Raw genomic sequence first — 20,801 nt, forward strand, 5'->3', positions numbered from 1 at the left:
ATGTTCTTTATTGTCACATAAGTCATTCTTTTTGCCTATCTTCTATACCCTAGGATGTCTACCTTTACTCCTTGGAAGTATTCACTGAAATTTTGTTACGGAAAATTAAGTTTTTACAAATTAAATCTCTCTCTGTTGGCTTAGTATAATTTTACATGAAACTATGAAACTGGGGTTTAAGATCTTCTAACTTCTGCACCCAATTTGTCGGAAGTACCATCGAGTCAATTCCAACTTCTAGCGACCCTGAGTAGAGCAGAGCAGAACGCTGCCCAGCCTTTCTGCGCCATCCTCTCACGGGACCCCCTCAGACAGTGCTCTGCTGCTATTCGTAGGTTTTCATGGCTAACTTTTCAGAAGTGGGTGGTCAGGCCCTTCCTCCTAGTCTGTCTTAGTCTGGAAGCTCCGTGGAAACCTATCCACCCTGGTGACCTTGCTAGTATTTGAAATATCAGTGGCGTAGCTTTCAGCATCACAGCAACACGCCACAGTATGACAACCCATAGATCTGCTCCCAATACTATCAAATAATTAATGACCTATAAACAAAGAATGAAAATGCACTAAAAGAACACTTATTTCAAGTAACAAGGACACAATTTATCTAAAATGGGGAATGAGCTCAGTCTGGTTTTGCACATTTTCATTTAAAAGGAGGGTCAGAGGGCCAGTACTGCCAAAATGACACTGTTGATGGTGCCAGAAAATCAACATCCACAGAGTTAGATTTTTTCCTAATTACTAATATTTCTCATTACAGCACTTTAATACTATAAAAATAACTTCTCTGAATTACAGTTTAAATCAAAAGAAAATACAAATGGGATCCAATAATAACAGTGACAAACCCACTCTTCTTCTTTTGAAAATTACCAGGTAGGGTTGCTTCTGTGGTTCTTTATACATCTTGCTTGAAACTCTGACAAGACTGTCTAATTGCCACTCAGAGGAGAACAAATTATAACCTAATCTGTTGAGTAAGGTAATTGTTAGAAGCAGCAATTGTTTCAAAGGGGGATTAAAAAACGTTTATGCAAACTTTCCCCTCTTACCCCGCACCAAAAATCCCTGCCTTTTTAAGAATAAAAGGGAAATGTTATGCAAACCAAAAAACTCTTCCTTAATGAGGGAAAACAAAAAATAACAGCTACGGTTTATTAATGCTTCCTATTTGCTAGGCACAGTGCTAGGCATTTTACACTCATGACTTCATTTAATCTTCCCAACCTCATGATAGGTATGGTTATCTCTATGTAACAGATAAGGAAACTCTGCTTTTTAGAGGATAAGTATTTAATAATTTGCTGAAGATCCCACAATTTGTAATGCATGGAAGTGTAATTTCAATCCACATCTGATTTAAAAGCCCAAGCTACTGGGGCCGGCCCCGTGGCCGAGTGGTTAAGTTCATGGGCTCGGCTTTGGCAGCCCAGGGTTTCGCCAGTTCAGGTCCTGGGCACGGACATGGCACTGCTTGTCAGGTCAGGCTGAGGCAATATCCCACATGCCACAACTAGAAGGACCCACAACTAAAATATACAACTATGTACTGGGGGGCTTTGGGGAGAAAAAGGAAAAAATAAAATCTTTAAAAGCCCAAGCTCCTAACCTTGAATAAATCAGTACAGTGTTTGCAGAACAGCAACTTTCTGATATTGTAAACACGGATGCTTTTCAAGCTGTACCAACAGTATTATTTTGGAACTGTTATCTTGTTCATTGCTGGCACAGGGCAGACACTCAATAATACTTGTTGAATGAACAAATGAACTGTACTCTGATGCTATTTTTAAACGATTTACAAAATCGATAAATTAGGTGTTAAGCAAGTCCTATGTTAACACAAAGGGAAATCAATAAAAGCATTAAGCAACTTTGCAGATCTTTAATCACTCACTCAGCAAAATTTTTACTGAGCATCTCCTACGCACGAAGGAAGATGCCACATGCTGATAATATAAGGATAAATACAATACAGTCCCTACCCTGGGCATCAAGGAAAGAGAGAAATTACAACTCAACACGGTAAGTGCTGTCAGAGAGAGATCCACAAAGTTCTGTTAGAACACAGATCGTGGCAATCAACTCAATCTGCCAGGGAGTGAGAATGGTTTCACCAAGTACTCGAAATGTAAGCGGGTCGTACAGGGAAAACTATTCTCCAGGCAGAGGAGGGGAAAGGAGGAAGTAGAAAAGGAAGGGCTTCTATGCAGAGGCTTGCAGTTGTGTAGGTACCTCACAAAACTCCCTGTGGCACAAGCTCTGGATGCAAGCCTGCATGTGTATATGAAAGTGCATATTATGGCAATTGGGACAGAAGGGGAGGGAACAAGAGGTAAGACCAGGAAAGACAGGGTGAACCCAGAGAGAACAGGTTTCTGGTCTCCCTAAACTAAGAGGTTTGGATTTTATCCCAGAAGTAAGAGAGTCAAGAGATTTTAAAGCACATTTATTTTGAGAAATGTAACTGGCAACACAACAGAAAACGGAGTGGAGCAGGGAGAAATGGGTGACAGGACATGAAAGAGAACTAGTGCATGGCAGAGAGAATGGAGGTCTGAACTAAAGAAGTAGGAGTAATAAAGGAAAGACAAACATAACAAACAATTCTGGCATAGGATGAACAAGATTTGGTAACCAGCGAAGCAGGAGATGAAAAAGAAAGGCAAAACAAAGATGACAAAGACTTCTAGTTTAGGAGATTGGGTAGATAGTGAAACCATTAAGATTGAGAATACAGGAGCACATTTGGTGAGAACAAAATGAATTCCACCTGAAGTCTGCAGGACATCCAGGTTGGGGGATGCATATTTTCTGGCTAAGGGTCAAAGGAAAAGCCAACTGTTTTCCCCTACATAGGACACAAGAAAAGACTAGTTGTTTCCTGCATTATCCAGCCCTTCTTTGCTTCTAGTGCCCTCAAGGTCATGTGACCCTCTCCTGAACACAGGAAGAATTCCTTTTAATCCCAAGCCCAACCTGTCCCATCCGAGGTACCTCCCTCCCAAGGGGCACCCCAAGCAGTAAAATGGGTTTCAGCAGCTCCCCAATCTTCTTCCCTTCTAAATAGACCCGGGAGAAATTCTAAATATAAACAGTCTTTTTATCAAACTGTCCTTCTCTCCTTCAACCAAATAAATCTGAAAGCTCAGTTAAATAAGGATAAAAAAAAATTAAACCAGAACGCTGATTTATTAATTTTTAAGTAATAAAAATAAGGAGTTCCTTCCTGTCAAAGGAACTGCTCTCCTTCAAAAGTCCAGCCCATTATCTCTCTGGAGGCAGACCTAGATTGAAATTAAAGAACTCTTTTGATCTAAATAGTGCTTGCTGGAAGAAATATCAAGAAATCAAAACCGTAATTAACTGAACCATCGATTACCGTGTAACTCTGGGTCACTATTCATCAGTAAAACAAAACGAGGACTTCAAAGATGAGCGAAGGTTGCTAAGGATACCAAAATAGAGTATCTTCCTTGTTCTACTGTCGAAATATGAGAGGAATGGGCAATTAGGCACAAAAACACATTTTCAGCTCGAACGCTGTAATGTGTCACCAGAATAAGCAAAAATATAAAATAATAGGAAAAACATCCATAGCCATGTTTCACTAGCAATAGAGTCAAGCCAGAAACGGTAAGAGCCACACTAAATATTTTAATTACGAGTTACTTCAATTGTTACAAAAAAAACGAGGAAAACAAGAAAAAGTGACCATGTGTCATACAAAACTACTTTTTTGAACTGTGTCAGTATAAAGGAAGAAGATCAAAATCAGTACTGCCCCCAAGTTAAGGGCCAAGTAAGAGGTGGGCGTGGATGAACCAAACAAAAATAAACTCTACTCGACGCGGGAGCTGTCTCGCTCTGCTTTGAGACACCCAGAGCATTCAAAGGGAGGAGACCCAGAACTCTTCCCCTGACCCCAGGGGTCTTCTATCAGAGGAAATCGGTTAAGAAGAGGCAAAAGGAGGAGTGTGAGAAAAGGGCTGAGTGACAGTCCTCGGCGACCCGTCCGCGTCGCATGACAGATGGAGGTGGGGACCAAACGGACGCTCCCAGGGTCCCAGAAAAGCCCTCCCTCCCATCGCTCCAGCTGTTACCTTCCACTTCCTCCGTGCCCTCCATGAGCATATCCTTCGTAAAGTTTGAAATCTGGCCAGTGAGGGAAGCCAGGCTGCCCCCGACCTGACCCAGAGACTGGCCCAAGCCGGAGCCGAGGCCCCCAAGCCAGGACGACATCGCTGCGGGTTAGAGAACGACCTGTCCGCTCCGAGAAAAGCGTCCAGCGCCGTCGGACGACCCCGCCAAGTGTCCTCGAACCGCTGCCTCCGCGAGACGAATGCGAATCAAAACCCGCAGGATTCGATAGCACAAGGAGGGGTTCCTAAGCAACGCCGGCTCCGAGGGGCGCGCACCAACGGCCGCGCTCTGCCTAGAAACGCAGAGGCCTGGCCGGGGGCTTTACCAGGGGCCCGCCTCCAGGGACACCGTCACCCCTGCGGGTCCTCTGCTCATCCCCGCGACTTCCCACCGTCCGGGTTGGGCCACTTCTTCCTCTGCTTTACTGACTTTCCCCAGTTCCGTGGGCAACTCCTGCCAACTCAACGCCGGCCGCCATGACACCCACTCTGAACGCGGCAGCGGGTCATAGAGAGGCGCCGCGGTGGTGTAGAAGGGCCCTGCGGAGCCGCCGGACGTGTCCTTGGCGCAAGGGAGCGTGGGATCGTGGAGGACCGAGTATGGCCAGCCCGTGCCGGCGCCTGCAGCCCAGGGCAAGGTCAGCGTCCACGTAGCCTCCTGGCTCTGGTGGAGGGGGTAGTAACCTCAAGAACCCGTGGCGAAACGGCGCTCTCGGCCGGCTGCAGTTGGGTTTCAGGCAGAGCAGAGCCTCGGTGGGTGCCCCACGAAGCTGCGTGTCCTAGGAGCCCCTTGGACCCTCAACCGAGTTGGTGAAACCTGATTAACTCTGGCTACACCCGCGAAGGCAGCGTGCGAGGACACTTGGCGGGGTGGCTGCACCGCGCAGGAAGTAGCTTTACATAACTGATCACAAGTTACTGTATCGATTGTTCAGCAACCTCTCAAGACCTGCTCTGTTCCTGGCGCTACGGTAGCAGCTGAGAATACACAGATGAAAAGGCTGGGTGGCAAACTCAAGGGTCCAGGGAGGATAGACACGTATATTGATTACCTTCTATAGTACGGATTTCTTCTGGCGGCTCTCCAGCTCACAGTAGAAACCCTGCCTTCTTTAAAATACGAAGAGCTTTATTCATGAAGCCGACTCAACCCATGAAGAAACAGGCCACCTTTTTTCAAAATAGCTCATTAGAAGACAGCATGCAACTTATAGAAAAAATGCTGTTCCAATGTAAACTCTCCTGTGGTTTTGGTGGCACTAGCTGTGCAAGTGCCCACCCCTCCCACAGACCTGTCACACAAGGTGGTATGCACACCAGTGTCCTGCCTTGCCCGCTTTCCTCCCTAAAGGAAGAAAGGTCACGTGACTTACAAGCAATTGTTGCAATGACACGTGGACGCGCATTACCTGACGGGAGAGGCTACCACATTTTCGCTTTCAAAAGAATGGAATAGATGTGCAGGTCTTTTAAGCAGAGTAATAAATGCGCTGGCATCTTTCTCTTTGATTTTATTCACAGGAGGGGCCACCACAGATTGCACCATTTGTGAATGGAACACTGGGAATGCCTCCGGTATTTGGAATCAATGGCACCAGGCAATAGTAACTCGCCCTGAAATGTGAATGCTTTTGAAAGAAAATTTCCATCTCGCTTTGGAAGAGTTTATTAAGTGTTTTCCATATATTTGAAAGACGTCATTGTCCATGGGTTAGATGTGCAGACTCCGGGGCCTGACTGCCTGGATCTTTCCCTTATTAGCTATATGACCTTGGGTAGGTTACTAAACCTATCGGTGCATCAGTTTCTCATTTGTCAAATGGGGAATGATAATAACAGTGCCTACTGGATGGGATTGTTAGGAGGACTAAGTAAGCTAATATTTCTAAGTGCTTGGAACAGTGCCTGGTACATGGTGAGTTCTAGTTAAGTGTTTGTAAAGGTTTTAAATAGTGGTATACGGGTGACCTGCAACTTATTAATGTGTCTACCTTTATTCTGGGCAGTGGGAATACAGCAGGAGAAAAAAAAACACACACACACACACAAAGTCCCTGGTCTCATGGAGCTTGCTTTCTACTGGAAAGGGGCAGATGTTAAATAAAATGTAACAGATATAAAACAGATGGTGATGACTGCTATGAGGAAAAAAAAAAAAAGACAGGGTAAGGATGATATGGAAAGGCTGTGGGGAGACAGGGCACTTGTAATGTTGTAGAGAGTGGTCAGGGAAGGGCTCACTGATAAGGTGATGTTTGAACCGAGACTTGGAGGAAGGAAAAGAGTGAGATATGTGGGTATCTGGGAAACAGCAGTCCAGCAGAAAGAAACAACTGATGCCAGGGTCCTTTGGCAGGTTAGAGGATCAGCAAAAAAGGCAAGGATGGTTGGAGCAGAGGGGGCTGGGAAAGGGTAGTAAGCAATGAGGACCAAGAAGCAAGAACAGGAGAGGGCAGACCACACAGAGCCTGGTAGCTGTTGTAAGGACTCCAGCTTTTACACAGAGTGGGATGTGGAACCATTAGTTAGACGGAGAACCGTTAGTGGGATGGGGGACTGCTTTGAGCAGAGTCGTCACATGAACTTAGGACCTCACTGGGTACCTCGGTGACAGTGAAAGTTTAGCCGCTGTAAGTCAAGCTCATATTTTCTACAAGTGTGAAGTCTCCAGAGTGACATTTCCATAAATCCATGTCATGCCATAAAGATACTGCAAATAATGAAGAAAACAAACACAAAGATATGCCTTTTCATCATTTATTAAGTGATTAACATAAAAGCTACATCCTAGAAGTTCCTTATGGGGATTTTTTCTGTGGGATTGACTATGGCCCAAGAAACTTAAAAGTGTGATTCTGATAAATAACATGATATGATGTTTGGGATGTGCTTCAAAATAATAGGGGCAGGGTAAATGAAACAAGAATTGTCAGCAATTTGCTCATTATTGAAGCTGGGTAACGAGTACACAGGGGTTCATTATAGGAGTCTTTTACTTTTGCATATGTTTGAAATTTTTCATAATAAAAAATTAAAAGACATACAAGTTTGATGACGTCTGGGCTGAAGACCCTCCTCCTTCTCCTGCCAAATACTCCTGTAGTTAATATAGGTGTTCATCGTTCCACGAGCAGCAAAACCAGCCCAGCACAATCAAACATACCACAACAGACAAAGCCCGTGAACCTGAGTGGCTCCAGGCAGTGGCGTCTAGGCTGCCCGGTTGAAATTCTCAACCTAGGACTTTTGAAACCACATGGATATAAACAGGAAAAAAAAGGCAAACAAAAAACTACTATCAGCTGCAAACTGGTGTTCGTTTCTGAAGAGGTGGGATTATCAATACTTCTATAGGAAAAACAGTTCCTTTGAGAAAACCATCCAAATGGGTTTATGTATACAAGTGTAAAGCAAAAAGCCATTTTTAAAGTAGACTTTAAAATATTAGTCTGATCTTTCCCTCTGAATTTCTAAATATGATGCTTAAAATGCCATTTTTCTCATTAATTTTAGACATGGTGTACCAACTTTCTATTATGGAAAACAGAAGATTTAGCACTCTTCTGTTACCCTGTGATGCCACTTCCCTTCCTTAGAGTTCCCAATATAGTGCTATCATGAATATTGGTAAAATCACTAATCAACATTCACCTTGTATAACTATATCAGTATTGTCCATTGCTGAGCCAAGAGGTGTGTACAAAGATTACATATCCTTTATTTTTCAACTTTTTTTCTTCCTGAAGTTAACAAATTCCATCTTTTAAATTTGCGCAATTTCCTGTTACTGCAGAATCACTAATCCTTCTAAAACTTACTAACAAATTGTAAAACATGCTAATTCTGTTTTCAACAAAGCATCAATAATTCTATTATTTGTTTACACTCAGTCCTCTCTACCCAAAACCCTATGGTTTTCTGCTCCATTCTCCCTCTGACTATTCTCTGGGCCCTGTTTTTCTTACTGGAAGCTTATAGAATCTTCTCTTTACCTCTGATGCTCTGAAATTATAACAGTGTGCCTCAGGGTGAGTTTGTTTGTTGTTTCATTCATTATGCTGGGCACTCAGCAAACCCTTTCAAAAACCATTATCTTTTACTTCTGCAAATTATTTAAAATATTTTTAAAGTATTTTTTATTGATGGATTCCTTCTAACAAATCTGTTTTTTCGGAAACTTTTAGTCAATTCTCCTGATTTCAGACTACATTTCACCCCCACCTTCCAATATACTTGTTGCTTTCATTTTTTGTGTACTGTTGGGCGTACTTTTCTTAATGCTTAGTATTCAGCTTCCTCAGTTCTGCTCATTCTGTATCAACTTTCCATCTAACACAAAAATGTTCACATCTCACTTCTGCTGTTGTCTCACCTGGCAGTGACTGCTAATTGCCCCCAAAAGTCTCTTCTCCCCTTCAAGCATAGTCATTGAACGCTCACTTTCCACCTGGGTGCATGCCCAGTGTCCCTCCTGATCCCCTCATCCCTTTACCATTTTCATTCACACCTGTTTTTGGGGTGCTTTCATTCTGAACAGCCATCACCTATTTCTCTCTGGCAAAGGATTGTCTTTGGGCAGCCAATGCCCACATTGTCTGTGTGCCCAGAGAGCTGAAACACAGCCTTGTTCAGCGATATTTTTAAATGATGCAGCTCCCTCGCCTGTGGGGAGGGACAACTCCAAGATATGAATATACAGATACTCAGATACAGTTGATGATGTGGATTGATGGGCAAAGTACCATCCTACGTGTTCAGAACTGAACTATAGTGATGAAAAAAAGTGCATAAACTTAACAGGAAGAGAAACAAAGTCAACAAGCGGGGACTAGGAGCCTTGCCTAAAATTCTAATCTGAAACAGGTTAAACAGTATCTGTAGTGTTAAAAATTCAGCCAATTTTTTGGGTTGCTTACGGTGGACACTGGCATGGAATGCTCTTTGGTAGAAGGTGTAGTTAATAGGCCTTTTAAGAGATGATTTTTTTAAAAAGGCTTGGGGATATTCTAGAAAGGAGAGAATATTCTAGAAAGTGGAGCCAGATTGGTTGGTGTAGTAAAATGTAAATACAATTAAACATATTTTTATAAAACTTTACATGATAAGATTTTGCCTATAGAGGCTGGCCCGGTGGCACAGTGGTTAAGTTTGCATGTTCCGCTTTCGTGGCCTGGGGTTCGCTGGTTCGGATCCCCGGTGCGGACATGGCACTGCTTGTCAAGCCGTGCTGTGGTAGGCGTCCCACGTATAAAGTAGAGGAAGATGGGCATGGATGTTAGGTCAGGGCCAGTCTTCCTCAGCAAAAAGAGGAGGATTGGCAGCAGATGTTAGCTCAGGGCTAATCCTCCTCCTCAAAAAAAAAAAAAAGATTTTGCCTACATTTCAACTGCATCTTTTGTTCATTACCTGCTGGCCTCTTCAGTGTTCTTTCTTCCTCAGACACAAGCAGCCACTCCTCACATCAGAGCCATCAAGCCTGTTGTTCCCTCAGGCATGTATGGTGGCACACCTTTGCATGGCTGCCTCATCATTTTTCAGGTGTCTGTTTGAATGTCACCTCTGCAGAGGCCTTCCTTGAACCCAGTCTGAAGCAACCCACCTCCCAGTCACACTCCATCACATCATCCTGTTTTGTCTTCCTGTCTCACTGGACAAACAGCTCCTAACATGTTATGATGTTATGTTCATTACTTTCAATGTTTCTTCTGCTGGGTGGTCAACTAGCATGCAAGCACCATGAGAGCAGAGTATCTTATTCATGGCTCTGTTTGAAGAACCCAGACTATGCCAGGCACATAGTAAGTGCTGAGATGTTTTGTTGAATGAATGAATGATCTAGGAGTTGCTTCTCTAGCTGCCCCTGAGACGAAGGGTGGCAGGGCTTCCTGACACAGGGAGAACTGGAACAATCTTGGGAAAGAACAGGGCACAGGAAAAGGGTGGTAGTTCAGTTCAAAGAGAAAGAGTCCTCGTAGCAGGGAATGGCCAGTGAACTTTAGAGACAGGGATAGCAAAGGGGCAAAGGACAGGGGGCAAGGAGAGTGTAAGAGTGCCTGGAGGTGGGGAAGAGCCTGGCTTATTTGAAAACCTGTCAGGAGGCCTCCTAGGACCACATCGTGTACAGGGAAATGGCAAGAGTACAGGCTGGAGAGGTCAGCTGGACCCAGATTACCTATAAAGTGAACAAGGAGCATTTGGTAATGCAGACACAAAATGATTAAAAGGATCCTAAAATATGCAAATCTTCAGGATAAGGACAACCCCCAAATTCCCTAATTTTTATAAAAGATGAAGTTTCTAGCTAACATATAAAATGGGCCTTCAAATCAATTTGTATTTCATGGGGCCCACAGGTGAGTGTTGGTGAGACCAGAGCCATTTGGTGGCATCCAAAACAATGAATTGGTCCTTCTAAGCTCTAAGCTATGAAGTTATGCTAAAAGATGCATGTAATCAATTTGAAACTTTTATCTTTCAAAATTTGTGCCCAACCCAAATTCAAGCTAATATGGATATACAGCCTCATCATAAAACTTGAGGATTCTACAATCCTCAGACAGTCCAGGTGGATTCCCATGATTAGTTAGTGTAGTGTCCAGTGTTGGATAAAGTGAGGAAAAATAGCACTCTTAAAAATTCTTACTCATGTGCTTTGTTTGGCTCTAAGGGTTAAAAACACAATTGAGCCAATATTTAAAAATCAGATTTCAAATAAAAATTTGGAATTTTTAGCTTCTCTTAGAAAAGATCAGAGCTCCAGTAATAACAGGTGCTTTGGTAGCAGTTAGCTGGAATGGAGCATCAGTGGGCTCCCACGGCCTCCTTCATTCCTTACCGAGTCTATAACATAATGCTTCTCAAACTGCACTTGGCACATGAATCCCCTGGGGCCCGTGTTAAAAATGCAGGCCCTGACTCAGTAGGTCGGAGTGTGCCTTGCAATGGCATTTCTGAAAAGCTCTTAGCTCCTGCAGATGCTGCTGGTCCTCCAACCATACTTTGAAAGCAAGGCTCTGCATTAACAAGAAACACATCAAAACGGAAATAAAAAAGCAAACATTATCTTTATTTAATAATCTTTGATATTTAAAATACAACTCATCAAACATCCACATTAACAATAGAATCCTCAGTGTTCAACAGTGCTTTGGAAGCCCGGCTTTTCTAAGGACCAGACAGGAAGGCCCGTGTGTATAATAACGGCAAAAGAACTGAGAGAGAGGAGCACACACAGAAGGGCTGCAGTGTTGGGTCCTGAGCAAATGGCACTGCCACAGTGCACTTGTGTCATGGCCAAAAGACAATGCTTTTTATTTCAGATGTTTTTTGTACTTGAGTTTCAAAGTTTATTTATACAGAACAGTAATTTTTAAAAAGTTATTCCTACTAGTCCAGTGTTGCAGAAATTAGATAATCACATTCAAATAGACGTTTTCCTCTTCAAAAAAAAAAAAAAACAAACATTAAAAAAAATTCCTGGAAACATTCACCTTTGAACTATGCAAGAGACGACTGAAGTGCTTCCGCAACAGATCAGGAATTTCACATACATTTCACTAATGCTTCCCCCTCCTTGTTTACGAAGCCATGGTCTTAAAAATTTATCGATACACTATTATTATTAAACATGCCAATTACTCTCAATTTAGACGTGATGTTACTAGCATTAATTGTTAAAATGCCAGACCATTTTGGAAGATCATGTATACATTTAAACGCTTGTTAGGGCTCAGATACAACAAACAATGTACTTTGATAGTGGCCATGGGCCTTTCCAATTGCAGATAAAGTTTTTAATATGAAGTCATCAATATTAACTATTGAATCCTCCTAAGGATTGAAAACATCAAGATTTATTTTTTAACTGGAGATATTTCAATTATAATCATTACGTTTTGCTTATGCACTGAATCACTCTTTTTTTAATTTGCACAGGTCAATTGGGCCAATTTTAAAACATTCGGTAAATCTTGGCACTAGTATGATACTATAGAAACAGTGTCAAACCTGCAGACATTAAAAATGTGATTGAGGCTTTGACTGGAATAAAACTCACTTTATCCAACTTAATATTAAATGAAACAATGTGGTCTACTGGTAGTTTTGCATATAATGATCCTCAACTAGTTCTGAGCTTTATTCCTCACTAACTTTGGCATGAATAAAGTCTTAAGAAAAATCAAATTTTAAAGAAAAAAAGCACCTCATTAAACATCCTGTGGATTGTAAATTATTTGGCCAAGATCTTAGAGCTGAAATATAGTCTACCTGCAGCAACCTCTTCAAACAATATACATTACTGAAATACTTCTATGTTAATTACTGTAAAAAAAATGTATGTTGATGCTTTTAGATCAGAGGTTAACTACTCTGACTTTTTAAAATATAAATAACTACTTATTAAATCCACGACATCTCAAAATATGAAAGGAGTATTTCCAAAGCTTGTTTAAACTTTACTTATACCACTAGCATCGCCACTGCATGTATTTATCCTGGTCATACAAATTATACATTAGAAAAATGATACCAATAGTTTAAATATTAAACATTAAGGTGTTCCCAATTGATAAAACAGAATGGAAATCTTTATATAAATAAAGTTCTTAGCAGGACAGTTACTGTGACTTTGTTGGTCCTGACTTTCTTGCAGGTGGTTTATAGTAAACAGCAGTTCCTGATGTGTGAACTATAGCTTTGTATAACTTTTAAATTCTCTGATACTGTGCTTATGATTTATGAGCATTGGCATCTTTTCATACCAGCTAATCAATTAAGAAATGGAATCTAAAGGTTCAAACGAATTTAAGCCGATCCACGGATGATGGCAGTTCACCAGTGACTCTGGCTCTGCCTGCCAAATAGAACGATTTCACAACAAACTAAAGAAACACATTCAGACATATCCAGTGTGTGCTCAGCTCTGCTTTAAAAAAAATCCCTAACAAACGAAGGTCAACACGCCCTATTTCCTTAAGTGCTGTCACAGGGGCGTGCAGTCTAAGAACTCTGTAAACTCGAAGTCTGAAACTTTCAGATGCATATCTGCTTTCTCATTGTTATATCAGGAAGTTTGTCAACTCAAGTGTACAAAAGGCTTAGTGTAATTTTTCAATGGGAAAAGGTATAGGCCAAATATCCACGGGAAACATGAGCAGCAAACTGGGGATAATTACAGAAACGTTCAGTCTTAAAATATTTTGGTTTGTAAATCCTGAGGGGGTAGTACGAAACTCCACCACCCCTTGCAGTTCTAAAGTTTTAAAATTCTTCTGAAACATTTTCAATTGTCAAAAGAAAGCTTTAGATTTTAAAGTAAACCTGTCTAATTTCATGTAAGGGAAACTTCATAAAACTTCATTTGGCACAAAATAATGACTAAAAAATCTGTCTCTATCTAAGAGAAAGCTATTTCATAATCATTAATAAAAGGCATTTTCTCATCTCTTTTCAGTTAGCAATAAATCCTAGGTCAAAAAAATTTCCCTGATAAAATACGTGCAGCCATACACCAACATGGCAACATACTATACTTTTTTAAGTTGTTGGCTGAAATTTCTTCTTAAATTTTAGCCTATGAACAATTCGACATTCAAAAGGGCTTCAAAAGGGGATGGAGAATGAGGCGTGGGGAGTAGACGACAGATCTAAAACACCATTTCAGAGACATGGGTAATTTTCACCAAAATCATACCACTGGATTGACCCAGCAAGAAACTCCATGTGCATCCCAATTAGAGAATGTTTATCAAAACTAAAGATTTTATTTACAGACCATTAAGTACCATGTGACTTCTATCATTCTTAAGCTATCTAAACATGATGCAAGTGTCAAATTACAGTATAAATTTAAATATATTTCATTAGTAAATCATGTTCATGTTCCAGATGATCATCTCTGGCAAGCTATACCTACTAGAAGATGCACAGCGGAAGCAGACCTCTACATTCCACGACTCAACTGTCACCAGAACAGAAAGCTCCAGTCACAAGAGAGAGAAAAAAAAGGAAACTGCTACTATAATTGAAGGCCAAATGTTGTCTACCACATTCATGATGGGTATTATATGCTAAGTCTTATAGCAGAAGGAAACTTGCTTGCATACTATGCTTCTATTTTTCTCAGCTGGAAAAGAAAGGAAATAATAAGGTGCAGGAAAGAGGGTCACAACAAAGCTGTGAAGTTCGGACAGGATTGAGAAGACATTCGTAAAGCGACTGGGAAAGGACATGCGCACACATTTAAAAAAGGCTCATTTATTCTCAAATACTTGTGCAGAGCTGATTTCAGAGTTTGGGAATGCACCAGAATCATGAAATAATGATCCCATCTTAGAGGGCTGAAAAAACAAATCCTCAAGAAAGGTCCCCATCTTTCAAAAGAGCTGTAGAAAAATAATGAAAACCAAGTCACAGAGGAATTGTGATCAGAGAAAATAACACAAGGAAACACCCAAGCACACGATACATAGAGGGAGAACAGCTTGTCCTTCTGGAACCGTTACTATTATCAACACAGATGAGACACTGTCCTAAAAGGTCAATTTGGTTAACAAAAAAATAAAAGCAATGATTAGATGATGAAAGTGAGCCAAATTAGCTAGACCAAAGGGAGGAAAAGAAAACAAAATGTATCGAAAAAGTTCTGTGGCAAGAGCTAATCAGTTGGTCTGCAAAAAGATCCAAGAAAAATGCCCTAATTTTAGACACGTTAGATATTGCACATTCAAAAAAGAAAAAGGAACATTTAGAAAACTATTTTAAATTTCTTTAATTGCTGAATGCCTCTTTGGCTAGTATTTGGAGGATCATTATTTAGTCCTACAACTAACGCATTTTTCCACTTTCTCATCTTTTTGTTTGCAAACCACCTAAAAGTCTTATTTCCTCTGCTGAACGTTGCTCTCTGTGACACATTACCAAAATGGACCCTAACTCACAGGATAATGTTGGAAAGTATGAACATCTAAATGGTTTGTAAAAGGTATTATTGTTTTCCTTCGGTTTTGAGATCACTTCTAACAGTTTCTAAAGACATGGTCACAGCCGCCCGAAGCATGTCTTCTTCACTCATAGCATCACCTGCTGGGAAAGAAAACACATGTATCCTTAGAAGTTTCTGGAAAATTCTCAGTCATCAGAAGGTAAGCTCTTAGAATATGTATTTCTATTTGACTACTATAGTTTCCTTTTTTTAAATTGTTTAAAAATTCATGGAGTAAGATTTACTCTTTAGGGTTCTATAAATTTTGACAAATGCAGCGAGTTGTACAACTACCATCGCCACCCATACAGAACTGTTCCACTGCCTGAGAAAGTCCCCTCACGCTGCCCCTCTGTGGTCAATGCCCAACCCTTAATCCTAGGCAGCCATTGATATGTTCTCTACCCTATAGCTGTGCCTTTTCCTGCATCTCAGCACAAAAGGAATCACAGTGAGTATGTAGCCTTTTGAGTGTAGCTTCCTTCACTTAACATAATGCATTTATTTTGTATTTGAAAACAAATGCGGGGCTGGCCCCGTGGCCGAGTGGTTAAGTTCGCACGCTCCGCTGCAGGTGGCCCAGTGTTTCGTTGGTTCGAATCCTGGGCGCGGACATGGCACTGCTCATTGAACCACGCTCAGGCAGCGTCCTACATGCCACAACTAGAAAGACCCACAACGAAGAATATACAACTATGTACCGGGGGGCTTTGGGGAGAAAAAGGAAAAAATAAAATCTTTAAAAAAAAAGAGAAAACAAATGCATTATGCTAAGTGAAAGAAAATATAACTTTGTTGTGTATATCGACAATTCATTACTTAAAAAAATTTGCTTTGAAATAATTAGTCACAGAAAGTAGCAAAGAGGGGCTGGCCCCGTGGCTGAGTGGTTAAGTTCGCTTGCTCCGCTGCAGGCGGCCCAGTGTTTCGTTGGTTCGAATCCTGGGCGCGGACATGGCACTGCTCATCAAACCATGCTGAGGCAGCGTCCCACATGCCACAACTAGAACCCACAACGAAGAATATACAACTATGTACCGGGGGGCTTTGGGGAGAAAAAGGAAAAAATAAAAAATTAGGCTCTTGCATTTAAAAAAAAAGAAAGTAGCAAAGATAGTTCAGAGAGGTCCTGTGTGCACTTTGGCTCAATTTCACACAATAGTTAAATCTCACTGATGACAGCTCCAACCAAAGCCTGGATATTGACACTGTACAATGTTGGGTGTAGTTCTAAGGCATTTTATCCTATGTGCAGATTCGTGTGACCATCACTACCACTTTCAAGACAGACAACTGTTATGGTACCACAAAGATCTCCCGCCTGTTATCCCTTCATATTCACACCCGCTTCTCTTCCCCAACCTTCCCTAACTACAGGCAACCACTCATTTATTCTCTCTCTATATAAATTTGTCATTTTAGAACGTTACACAAATAGCATCATACAGCATGAGATCTTTTGAGATTGCTTTTTTGCCCTCAGCATAACGCCATGGAGACTCATCCAAGTTGTTGCACTATTAACAGCTGGTTTCTTTTGAATCATGAGTAGCACCCCAGGTATGGATCCACTACAGCTTACTATCCGCCTACCATAGGATATTTTGGTTTTGGATTATGACAAATAAAGGTGCCATAACATTTGCACACAGATTTTTGCATGGACAGAAGTTTTCATTTCTCTGAGTTTAAATGCTCAGGAGTGTAACTGCTGGGTTGTATGGTCAGTGTATGTTCCATTTTTATAGAAATTGCCAAATTATTATCTGGAGTGGCTGTACCAGTTCAAATGAAATGTAGACATTTTACCTCCCTTTATATCCCTTTACTCTCCCATTTATAATGTAACTGCCTTAAAGACTTCCTATATTTACACTAAAAACCAAATCAATGTTATAATTCTTGCTTTAATCATCAAGCATAATTTAGAAAACTCAAAAATAGAGGAAAATCTATTGCGTTTATCCATATTTTTATTCTATTGTTCTTTTTTCATTCCTGATGTTCCAAGTTACTTCTTTTATCATTTCTGCTTAGAGAACTTCCTTTAGCCATTATTTTAGGGTAAGTCTGAAGGTGACAAATTCTCTAATATTCCCTTTTATTCCTGAAGCACGTTTTCACTGGATACAGAAATCTGGGTTGAGAGTTCCTTTCTTTCCACACTTGAAAAATCTTGTGCTGCTTCCTTCTGACCTCCCTGATTTCAGATGAGAAACCTGCTGTCACGCAAATTGCTGCAGATAAGGTGTTTCTGCCTGTTTTCAAGATTTTCTTGTTTTCTCTTGTTTTCAGAAGTTAGGCTACGATGTATCCTCGTGTGGATTTCTCTGGCTTTATCTTGTTTGGGATTCACTCAGCTTCCTGAATCTGTAGGTTTGTATCTTTTGCCAAATTTGGGGAATTTTCAGCCGTCACCTCCACCCTCTTTCTCATGTCCTTCTCGTACTCCCAAGGCACAAATGTTACATTTTTTATTATAGTCCCACAGGTCTCGAAGGCTCCACTAATTATTTCCAGTCTAATTCTCTCTGTTGCTCAGAATGGGTAATTTCTATGGTTCTGTCTTCAAGGTCACTGATTCTTTCCTCTGTCCTTCCATTCACCTGGTGGGTCCACCCACTGAGTTTTAAAATTTCAGCTATTGCCATTTTTCAGTTCTAAAATTTCATTTGGTTCTCCTCTATATCTTCTTTTTCTTTCCTAAGACCTTCTGTTTTTTCATCTCTGTCAATCATGTTTGTAATTGCTCACTGTTGCATTTTCACAACGACTGCTTTGAAAATCCAAGTCAGATCATTCTAACATTGGTGTCGTCTTGGTGATGGTGTCTTTTGATTGTCTTTTCTTATTCAAGTTGAAGTTTTCCTGGCTTTTGATATGACAAGTGATTTTCGACTGAATCCTGCATCTTTTGGTATTATGCGACAAGACCGTGACTCTTAGTTAGGTCTTCTCTTTCAGCAGGCCTCCTCCGACATAGCACCAGTGGGGGAAAAGGGGTGCTGCCTTGCTGCTGCCAGATATGGCGAGGGGTGTGTGATCATTATTGCTGAACACACGTGGGAGTTCTGCTTCCCACTGTCCTCCACTGATCTCTCTCTGACTGGGAGGGGTAGGAATGCCTCATTACTGCTTCTTACTGACACTGTGGTAGTGGCCCCATTACTGCCTTGAATCAGTGACAGTCCTGATCTCCACTAGGCATACCACCCAGGCGGGAAGCCATAGGGATGCCTCCTCATCACTGGGTGGAAGTCCAGGCTCCCAATGACCACTGACACCATGGGAAAGGGGGCTTCGATGTCTCCTGGAGGGAATGCAAATCCCAGCTCCCCACTTGGCTTTCTCTGACACCACCTGGCCAGGGGAAGGGGGAGATGTGCCTCGTTACTGCCAGGTGGGGATACAAGTCTAGGCTCGCACTTGGCCTTGGCTGACAGGGTGGGGTGGCGGTAGGGCCAGTTTATTTACTTAGTCTAGTTCGGCTGGACTAGAGTGTTTATCATCGAAAAGTTTTTGTCTTGCAAGGGGGTCCCTTTTGGCTACATCGAGCAGGCTTTTCTTGGGGCTTTCTTCTTGGTCTGCGCCCATGGCTTCTCTAGCACCACATCCAGGACAGATGAGGCAACAAGAAAAGCCAGGCCATTCACTACTATGTTGTTCCTCTGGTCCTGAGCTTCCCAGCCAGTCTGTCTTATCTACCTTTCAGAGTCTTCTTATGTTTGTTTTACACAAATGCCCAGGGTAGTTAGCTGTACCTAGCAGGAGGAGTAGGGTAAAAAACAGTTCATTCCTTTTTATCGCTAAATAGTAGTCCATGGTTTGAATGTACCATAGTTTGTGCATCCATTCACTAGGTGAAGGACAACATTTAGACAGTTTCCAGGTTTTGGCAATTATGACTAAAGCTGCCATAAGCATTCACATACAAGCTTTCGTGTGAACCTAAGTTTTCCTTTCTTTTGGTTACATATCTAGGAGTGGGACTACTGGATCACATGGTTAACATTTAAGTTTATAAGAAAATACTAAACTGTTTTCCAAAGTTGCTTATCATTTTACATTCCTACCAACAATTTTTGAGAGTCCCACTTGCTCTGACCCTTGCTAGCATTTGGTATTGTCAATTTTATTATTATTATTTTGGTGAGAAAGATTGGCCCTGAGCTAACATCTGTTGCCAATCTTCTTCTTTTTGCTGGAGAGGATTGTCACTGAGCTAACATCTGCGCCAATCTTCCTCTATTTTCTATGTGGGATGCTGCCACAGCATGGCTTGATGAGCAGTGCTAGGTCTGCGTCTGGGATCCAAACCTGCAAACCCAGGGCTGCTGAAGTGGAGCGCATGAACTTAACCACTGCACCACCAGGCCAGCCCCTGATTTTACTTTTTTATTAAGCCATTCTTACAGGTGTGTACTGGTATCTCATTGTGGTTCTAATTTGCATCTTTTCATGTGCTTATTTGTGATCCATATATTTTATTTGGTAAAGTGTCTGTTCAGATACTTCGCTGATTTTCTTGAGTTGTTTTCGTATTTCCGTTTTCAGAGTTCTTTATATATTCTGCTTACAAGTCCTTTGTCATCTATATTTTCTTTTTCACTCAACTTCTACTAACAATAATTGGCCAAAGTTTAAGACCTATTAAACCAAGGCCTGAGAAGTAATTCTGGACTTCCTGTTGCTATTGAGACTATACTCAGGTGTTTTTAGTTTTCCAGGTCATAAAATGTATTTATTTCCCACCTACTAATATTTACTAGCTTGGAGGAACCTTTGCAGAATGTAGTAATTACTGTGAAGTTGCAAGTAGTGTTTATCATTTTAAAGCAAAACCTTCATTGAGTGCTCTAGTCAGCCTGCTCCTTAACCCAGGAAAATTTAGTAGATTACAAATTCCTTCGAGAGTTTCAATACCATTAAAGAAAGGAGAAAAAAGCCTGTAGAGCCCAAATCACACGGAGCCTACGTGTCCAACAGAGGGTGCAGGTAACAGACGTGATGGGCGGTCAGAGGCGTACCTAGATCACTGCCCGGTGCTCCTGAGCTTGTGGTCGGCCTTTCACACGGATGGGACAACTGGCCTGGTGGAGCTTGCTGCTGCTGCTGCCTGAACATTCAAAAGGGAAGATATGTTAGAAAAACCAACCCTAAGAATAAATACGCCCTGAGAAAAACTATTCATGTAGGAAAAGGTTCCACAAAACAAAAGAGTCACTGGCATGAACACCACAAAAAAACGCAAGAACAATCAGTCTGATATATATATTGCTTCAAAGTATCACAGTGCTGATCCTAGGAAACCTGGATATAAAATTAGAATTTATCAGACAAATTAATAGGTAGGTATTTTTACCACAAAATAACACATTGTACCAAAGGATTCACTGGGGGGCCAGCCCTGTGGCCGAGTGGTTAGGTTTGCGAGCTCCACTTCGGAGGCCCAGGGTTTCACCAGTTCGGATCCTGGGCGCGGACACGGCACTGCTCATCAGGCCACAGTGAGGTGGCGTCCCACATGCCACAACTAGAAGGACCCACAACTAAAATATACAACTATGTACTGGGGGGATTTGGGGAGAAAAAGCAGAAAAAAAAAAAAATAAGATCGGCAACAGTTGTTAGCTCAGGTGCCAATCTTAAAAAAAAAAAAAAAAGGATTCACTGGT

At 41.5% G+C, this 20,801-nt stretch overlaps 2 protein-coding genes across 4 annotated transcripts in view; both read right to left on the reverse strand.

Annotated features, from left to right (window-relative positions):
* The window catches only part of TRIP11 (thyroid hormone receptor interactor 11), a 63,932-nt gene extending 56,774 nt beyond the window's left edge, over window positions 1-7,158 (reverse strand). For both annotated transcript variants that reach the window (XM_014832057.3, XM_014832056.3), the window contains exon 1: window positions 4,104-7,158. In XM_014832057.3, the coding sequence (XP_014687543.3) occupies window positions 4,104-4,242 (139 nt within the window). In that variant the 5' untranslated portion in view covers window positions 4,243-7,158. The remainder of the gene's footprint in view (window positions 1-4,103) is intronic.
* Window positions 7,159-11,187: 4,029 nt separating this feature from the next.
* ATXN3 (ataxin 3) overlaps window positions 11,188-20,801 on the reverse strand; it is a 36,442-nt gene continuing 26,828 nt past the window's right edge. The window contains exons 10-11 of one of the 2 annotated variants that reach the window (XM_044774230.2): window positions 20,154-20,242; window positions 11,188-15,224 (exon numbers count right to left, since the gene is read on the reverse strand). In XM_044774230.2, the coding sequence (XP_044630165.1) occupies window positions 15,130-15,224; window positions 20,154-20,242 (184 nt within the window). In that variant the 3' untranslated portion in view covers window positions 11,188-15,129. Of the gene's footprint in view, window positions 15,228-20,153; window positions 20,243-20,801 lie in introns of both variants that reach the window. The other variant, XM_044774229.2, reaches the window with a different exon arrangement.

This window comes from Equus asinus, chromosome 7 (assembly GCF_041296235.1).
Source record: "Equus asinus isolate D_3611 breed Donkey chromosome 7, EquAss-T2T_v2, whole genome shotgun sequence".
Lineage (NCBI taxonomy): Eukaryota > Metazoa > Chordata > Mammalia > Perissodactyla > Equidae > Equus > Equus asinus.